At 69.5% G+C, this 7,883-nt stretch overlaps 1 protein-coding gene across 1 annotated transcript in view; it reads right to left on the bottom strand.

The window, feature by feature from the left end:
• Positions 1–5,338: 5,338 nt before the first annotated feature.
• The window catches only part of H696_00421 (hypothetical protein), a 6,241-nt gene continuing 3,696 nt past the window's right edge, over positions 5,339–7,883 (bottom strand). The window contains exons 4-11 of the mRNA XM_009494273.1: positions 7,589–7,701; positions 7,307–7,493; positions 6,777–7,161; positions 6,413–6,543; positions 6,261–6,308; positions 6,022–6,100; positions 5,769–5,893; positions 5,339–5,502 (exon numbers count right to left, since the gene is read on the bottom strand). Of these exons, the coding sequence (XP_009492548.1) occupies positions 5,473–5,502; positions 5,769–5,893; positions 6,022–6,100; positions 6,261–6,308; positions 6,413–6,543; positions 6,777–7,161; positions 7,307–7,493; positions 7,589–7,701 (1,098 nt within the window). The 3' untranslated portion in view covers positions 5,339–5,472. The remainder of the gene's footprint in view (positions 5,503–5,768; positions 5,894–6,021; positions 6,101–6,260; positions 6,309–6,412; positions 6,544–6,776; positions 7,162–7,306; positions 7,494–7,588; positions 7,702–7,883) is intronic.

A 7,883-nucleotide genomic window follows, 5' to 3' on the forward strand; every position in this document is an offset into this window, starting at 1 on the left:
GGCGGGGGGGGGGGGGGGCGGCGCGAGCGCGCGGCCTTTCACGCACCAGCCCATTGTTGCGAGGAGGACGAGCTCAGGGCCTTGGTGATGGGTGGCGGCTGGCCCTGGCGCTCCAGCTCCTCTTGAATGCGCATGGAGGCCGACTTCTCGGCCACGCGCTGGTCGCGGCCCATGGAGGCCGATGACAGGGGCGCCTGCACGGTGGACCAGAGCCCGGAGTGCGAGGACTCCGGCCCGATGTCCGGCTCGACGTCGCGAATGGTGTTGGAGATGGCCGGGCGGCCATTCATCATGGGCCCGGCGCCGGCCGGCGCCGGCGGTTGCGGATACATGTCGCCCGTCAAGGCAAGGCCCGGCCGCGAGGGCAGAGGCAGGAGGCCCGCACAGGGCGGCGCTATGTGGCGGCGGCGGCGCGGGGCGAAGGGGGCAAGGGGCCCGGGCGGGGTGAGCAGCGAGGTCCGCCTGCGAAGGGCGGGCCGCGAGGGACGCGTCGCGGGAGGGCGCAAGCGCTGCGGGCGATCCGAGGCGCGGCGAACCGGACACGGGCCGAGTCGTGCCACCACACGGGGGGGGGGCCAGCTCCAGGCAGACCGGGGCTCGCAGGACGCCGCACAGGACCGCGGAAAAGCCCGAGGGACGACGCGCCCGGCAGGCAGCAGCGGGCTCGCACCAGGGGAGTCACAGAGGGGGCGACTCTCGCGGGCTGTGGCAGATGCACCGAGCGCACAGGCGAACGCGACACAGGAGGAAGGCGAGGCGATGCGCGGGTCGCCGTGTGGGCGAGGGGGCGGCGAGGGCGTTGAGTGCGCGCGCGCGCGCGTTGCAAAAAGAGCAAGGAGGGGTCAGAAAGGGGAGGGGGGGAGGGGAGAGGGGGGGGGGGGGCGGGCGAGTGAACTGGCGCCCAGGCCCGACCCCACCCCGGGACCGGGGTCCTCTTTTGCTTGTGCCGTGGGCACGCGCGGGCCCCGGAGCCGGATTCGACCGGTGCCGGGCGCATGCCCATGCGCGTGCCTCCTTGCGATCTGAATGCCTCCCCAGGGCCGGAGGCCACACGGCGGGCGTCGCTCTCTCTCTCTCTCTCTCTCTCTCTCTTGCTCTCGCAGAGCCCCCACACGCGTCCCGTGTGCAGCTCGGCCGGATGTTTTCCCGGGCCCGGCCCCGGAAGCTGCCCCGTGTTGGGCAAATCCCCTGGCGTCCGGGGGCGGCCGCCAGCCCCCGGGAGGAGCATCGTCGCCGCCGTAGCTGCCGCCGCCGCCGCCGCCGCTGCTGCTGCTGCTGCCGTTGGCCACCGCCCCGTAGCAGGCGCGCGTGCTCCCTTCCCCCGGGTGGTGTGCCGCCGGGGTCCGATGGCTGTTGGTTGTCGGGAGCCCGGCTCGGGCCCGGGGGTGCATGCGGCCCGGGCGGGATCGAGCCGGGCGGCCCGGGGCCCGGGCAACATGGCCGCGCCCCCTTCCCCCCGCCCGGTCGCCAGGTCTCTGCAGCGGACACCGGCGGTGGCGGGGGGGGGGGTGTTCAAAAAAAAAGAAGAAAGATTGCGGGGCATGAACCCGCCAACGATCGTGGGCGGTGCACACTGCGCACCACCAATGCCCCTCGCTACAGAGCACTTCCCGTGGGTCCGGGAGCGCCGCGGGCCACAAGTGAGCCGGCCGCAACCCATCGGCCCTGGCGTCCGGGCATGTATGCACCGATGGCTGTGTGTGTGTGTGAGAGAGAGAAAGGCCCCCTGCTCGGGCACACTGCCAGCCCGTCGGACTCGGGCTTGAGGGTGTGAGCAAAAATTCCCCAAAGATTGCCGAATATAAATCGATCGAGTTCGCCGGGGGGGGGGGAGGGGGGGACCGAAACAGTGAAGCATCCGCGACAGGAGCAATCCAGCCGCTGGTCAATTGCCGCTGCCGGGAACAAGGGCCCCCCCCCCCATCCCTGGGCCCGGTGCAGAGCACAGGCATCCCCATCCACGCACCTGCACATGCAGCACATACACACGCAACATGGCCCACCTTGAACCGGGGCCTTCCAGACGAATACCGCGGACGGAGAAGCACACTGGCACCGGATCTCCGCGGGGGGAGGGGGGGGGGGGGGGGCGGCTGCGCGCGGTGTGGGCAAAAGGGCCCGAGCTCGGACCGGCCCGATGGCAGGACGTCCCCGAGGAACGCATGGGCCAGCGCGCAACCCTCGGTTGCCGGCGCCGGGGCGATGGTGCCCCCTTCCCCCCGTCCGAGTCGGGAGGCGAGGAGCGAAACACCGCCGCAACACCCGGCACGTACCCTCCCGTGAGCCGGGCAGCAGCAGCACAGGAGTCCGGCTGGGTGGCCAACATGCCCGGGGTCGGGGCGACGGGGGGGGTGGGGGGGGGGGGCGGGATGGCAGCGGCAGCCGGCCGGCTGGCATGCTGCTAGGCGGTTAAAGGCCACCCCAGGCGCGGGGGCGGATGTGGGGCTGCGCTTTGCACGACCGCCCAGGCCGGCCGTGCGGGAGCCGTGCCAGAGGGCCGCCGGCCGCCGGCTCCAGCGCGCCTGGCAACTCTGTGTGGAGCTTGCCAATCGGACCACCCGGGGTATGGCAGACCCCGGGCGCGCGCGGGCATGCCCGCCCGTGCATGGGCATGCACGCGGCCATGCGCCGGAAGTCGCCACATCCGGCCTTGCACGCAAGCCGCCTCCCCGCTTGGCTTCCGCCCCGCATGCCCACCCCCAATAGGGTTGGGCGCGGGGGCAGGGGGCGAAGGGGGGCACAGACCCTGTGCAGCGGACGAATGGGCCAGCGGCGGGCAGGGGGCGGGGGGGCGCGGGGGCCTCTTATGAGTTCGGACGCACAAACGAAGTCGAAAGTCAGCGAGACAAAGCGAGCGAGAGCGCGCGCGCGCGCGCGCGCGCGCAGGCGAGCGAGCGAGGGGAGGAGGAGCGTGCGCACGTGGGTCCGCACCATGCTGGGGGAAACACGACTCCGGGATCGTGCCCCTGGCTCAAACTAGAGTGCTCCTGGCCGGGCCGAAGGCCAGGCCACCCATCGAAACCCGGGGCGCGGGCTGTGGCTGAAAGGGGGGGGGGGGGCGGGGAGGCGTGTTCAGCTGGCAGTGGCCAGCCCAGGCGCGCGAAAGCCGCCAACCCCCGGGGTGTTGCATGCAGGCTTACCAGGTCTGCATGTGCGCGCGTGCCGCTCCGAGAGAAGGGCACTCTCGTGCACGGGCACGAACACTCGGGCCCACAACGCCGGAGGGGAGGCCGGCCTCACTTTGCGCCAACGCGGCCCACTCGCGCCCAGCGGGCGGCACACACACACACACACACGCACGCCTCTTTACGGTCCTCTCGCACCCCCGGGTGCGGAGGGGCGAAGGGCCGAGACGCCACGCCAGCCGAGAGCGCGCCCGCTATTCGGCCGCGGTGGCCCTGGCCCCGTGTGATCGGAGCAACACGAAGTCCCCTCGCCCCTGCCGCCCCGCCCCTGCCCCACGGCCCGGCAGCGGTGTGGTGTGGTGCGCCCCCCCCCCCCCCCCCCCCCCTGGGGCACAGCGGCAGGGGAGGGAAATAGAATAATGTGGCCGAAGCCCCCGCCCCCCACCCCGCACACGCACGGGTAAACACCGCAGCGCCTGGGCCATCCCCGGCGTCGACGGCTGCTGGAACGTCCCCGGGCCCCGGGTGCGGCTGGCGCGCACGCCCCCGCCCCCCGGCAAGTCGTGCTCATCCTATCTGCCTCCTGCTGGGGATGCCTGCACAATGAGCCAGCATCCCGTGCGCAGGGACCAGCGCATGCACACTCCCCCTTGTGGACGGCACTCGCCGAACGGTTATTCTCGCCATACCCCGGGTGCCGGAGGGGGAAGGGGGGCCGTCATCCTGTTCCCGGCCCCCCACGCGCCCCGGGTTGCTGGTACGCCTCCGCGATGCCGGGAGGTTTGGTTGGTGTTCCCGGTCCCGGCTGGGGGCGAGGGGGGGGGGGGGGGGGGGGGGGGGGGGGGCTCCCCCGCCCAACCAGCCATTCCGAGCCTGGCGATGCGCCCGGGTCCTTCGCAAGCACGCGTGCGTACTCTCCGCCCGTGCGATGGGGACACCTATCGCGGGGCGGCCAGGACCGAGCACAGTGCGGCAAAGGGTTTGATTCATGCCTTCTTTTTGGCGCAGGCCCGAGGTTCCGACGGGGTCGCCGCCCGGAGGGCGCCCACGCCCCCCCCCCCCCCTCTCCTGCACCAGCGGCCAGTCAAGACGGAGGAACAGAGCCCGACGCCCAAGGCCCAGCCGGGTGGCACACACTGGGGGCACAAGGAAATACCCGCACACGCGGTGGGGCCTCAGCGTCGAGTGTATTTGGGGGAGCCTTTCTTCTTTCGTTGTTGTTTTTTTTTTTTCGGCCGCACCCATGGACCACGTCCAGGTACGCCCCTCTTCGAAGAAGCGCGGCGAAGAGGAGCCCCAAGCATGTCGCCCGGCCCAGGGGGCCAGCCGCCGAAGCTGGTCTTTCCCTCGTGCCCAGCACGGCGCCTGGCCCGGACCTGCCCGCCCCCGGGCCCCGCCCACCTGTCCTAACCCAATGGGGACCTGTCACCACGACAACCCACCTGCGACGGGGGGCAGTGCGGGGGGCGGGGAAAAGGGGAACAGGCGAAAGAAAACGAGAGCGAGAGAGAAAGAGAGAGAGAGAGAGGGAGGCAGGAGACGGGATGGGGGGACAGACCGGGAGAGTGGGGGCAATGCCGTTGGCGCGAGCGGGGGGGGGGGGCGGGGGACGGGGGGCAGGGGCGGAGAAATCCGCCAAAAAATCCCGCGGGGCAGCGCCCTTGGCATTGTGGGCTGGGCGCCGCCGCACGTGCAATTGTGGGCAATACATCTCTCCACAGTGGGGCGCTTTCTGCAGGGACAATTTCACCTGGCCCAACAATCGGCAGTTGCCCGATGGTCCCCTCGCACACACATACACACGCCCACGGGCAAGCGCGCACAGGCGGCAGAGAGACCCGAACGGGGCGCGACGCGGCGGCAATACAAAACGAGCGCCGCTTCGCCAGGGCCGATCCGGCGGTTCGACACACGGGGGCTTCTCGGGAAGAAGAGCTGGCCCCCGCCCCTGGGGCAGCCGGTCCTCCGATGCACGTCGCCCGGCGCGGTGTGGCCACAGTGCCCACAGCCAGCCTCGCGCCCGACCGGAGGCTACAACCAGGCGCGGGCGGACACCAATCGCGGGGCCACCCCTGAGAGATCGGTTCTGACTTGAATGGGGGAGGAGGAGGAGGAGGGGGGAGCGGGGGTGCGGCAGATCCGTCGATTCATTTGTGGTTTCAAATGTGTTGGTCGGCTCGAGGGCGAGCGAACGGGAGAGGCAGGGGGGGGGGGGGGGGGGAACCGGGTGCAATGCAGGGTCCGGCCGCCAATGACAAAGCCAAGGTCCCGCGACCGGCGTCGGGCGCCTTGGAGGCGGCTCCCGAGGAGGATGATGCCCAGCTGGACATCCCCCTCTCTGTCTCTCTCAGCGGGACGCCTGTCTCGAGCGCATCCACTGGAGTCGAAAGTGCGAGCAGCCACCAGGAGGGAAAAGGGAGAACGCCCCGAATCCCACCCATGGGCGAGGGGGAAGGCGTCAGTCACGACCGCGTGCCACCAGCGAGTACCTGCAACAGTGGGGCCAAGAAAGTCCGGCCAAGGCACAAGAGCGCGAAGGAGGGGGAGCGGAAAGGCAGAGGGGCAGGGGACAAAGATTGCCCCGGCGCACGGAGGACGCCGAGCTCGTGAAGGAGACCCGAGCAGCAGGAGGGCATGACGCACCGCTTCATAGCTCGGGCGGCTGACCACAAGGAGTTGCCGTGCGGGGTCGCAGAAGATCGGCCGTGGGAAGCGCCGGAGCATTTGATGGAGTTCGCGCTCGGACTTGAAGTCGGTGATGAGCACGACTTCGCGTGTGGATGACCGGGGTCAATAGATGCACATGGTGGCGAGCAGGCACGCACGGGATGCCGAGACAAAGCCAAAGCAAGGCGGGGGAAGGCAGACCCAGGCGAGATAGACTGCGAGTAGGTACCATCCTCGGTGGAGATCCGCTCCATTTCGGCGGCCCAGAGGCTGATTTGAATCAGCACTGTTGGTGGCACGCGGTGTGTCTGGTGGAGGCAAGTGGCCGCAATGTCAGCACCCGGGACAACGGCGGGGAGGAACGGAAGAAAGAGAGAGGGGGCGAGGCGGGGGGCGAGGCGGGGGGCGAGGAGGAAGGAGAGGGGGTGGCCACGCGCACATGCGCGTGTGTATTTCATAAATACGTACCCGGCCGAGTGTGGATGAATGAGAGTAGTTGAACAGGAATTTAATGATCTGGCGCATTTGAGGAAGGGGGGGGGGGGAACGTTGCAGACAGGGGTGAGTGTGGGCACAGGCCAAGAAAGAGGCACAAAAGGCGAAAAGCCTCAGACCCGCACATCGGCACTGGTGATACCCATCTCCACCGCACGGAGGATTGAACCGCGGGAGATGACCCCGACAAAGAGATCGGCAAAGCGCTGGATCCCGGTGCAAAAAAGCGACAGAAGAGCCACGTGCGCGGAAGAAGCTTGATGAAAATGTGCGGACACCCATGCACACAAGGAGGAGCCGCAGTTTGGCGTTAAGAGGCGGCAAAGCGTACACAACGAGGGGGGAGGCGGGGGGAGAAAGGGAGAAAGAAAGGAAGAGAGAGAGGGAAGAGAAGAGAGCGAGAGAGAAGGGAAGAGAGCGAGAGAGAAGGGAAGAGAGCGAGAGAGAGAGAGAGAGAGAGAGAGAGAGAAGTTCAGAAGCAACACACACCGGTATAAGCGTAGACGCGGAAGTTCGACTCAACGATGACAAAGCCACTGGCAGCGGGCCAGGAAGACCCGGGGCCCAGTGAGGGACAGCCGAGCGGCGGCATACCGGGTGCCGCCTCGAGCAGAGCCGCGCACTCGGCTGCCATTTGGCCTCGTGCGTCCACATCGATTGGCCGAGTGTGGTGGTGATCCTGGAATAGAAGGCGGAGGAGTCCGGTCGCTCGGAGCCCCGGCCCGGGGGCCGGCGCCACGCACCCAACATCCGAGAGGAAGTGCAACAAGGCCAGGGGAGCCGAGGCGCGAATGGCAGCCAGGGGATCCGGAGCCAGCAGAGTGGGCAAATGCGTGCCGCACCGGGCCGCCGGCAGGCCGGTCACCGGAGCGGTCTTCGATCGGGCAGGTCAGTAGCTGCACGCGGCCCAAAGGGAGCGACCAGAAAGCAGAGGGGGCACCGGGAGGCGCGAGGCGCAAATGGCAGCCCAAGGGCCCGGGAGATCACGCCAGGCACAGGGGGAGGGGTAATCCACGCACTTGCTCCTCGCCCAGAAACCCCAGACCAAAGAGAATCCGCAGGCACTCGACCACGGCACCGGGCCCGGCGCCGGCCGCCTCAACCAGGTCCAGGAAGAAGGTAACCAGGCTCAGGATTTGTGCTCGCGGCGAGAGCAGCACAAACCGGAAGCCGGCCGGTGTGGTGATGATCGCCGGATCCGCCGAGCTGGGCGACGGGCGGGCGCGGAGCCGAGCCCGTGTCTCTGTCAGTGCCGGCCGCGGGTGGACACAGATCAAGCATCATGGCTCAGGAGAACGCACCCATCGGACGGGCGGACCAGGCCGGCTTGGAGCAAAACCCCCCGGGTGAAGGGGGTTAGCAGGCGCTCGGCCAAGTGCGACGAGGCAGGGTTCAGGACGAAGGCCAGCAGGGCCTGTGAGCGCCCTCGCCGGTGGGCGGACAAACGCGGCCACAGGTGAGACACAGAAGGGGACAGCGTGGGCCCACACATGCGGGAGCAGCCGAACGCTCGAACACCCGAGCGGCTGGCTGGCTGGCTGACCGGCCGCTGGGCAGCCGCACGCGCAAACACACAACCTGGCATGTGCGGCGGGG

This window comes from Fonticula alba (genome assembly GCF_000388065.1).
Source record: "Fonticula alba strain ATCC 38817 unplaced genomic scaffold supercont2.1, whole genome shotgun sequence".
Classification (NCBI taxonomy): domain Eukaryota; order Rotosphaerida; family Fonticulaceae; genus Fonticula; species Fonticula alba.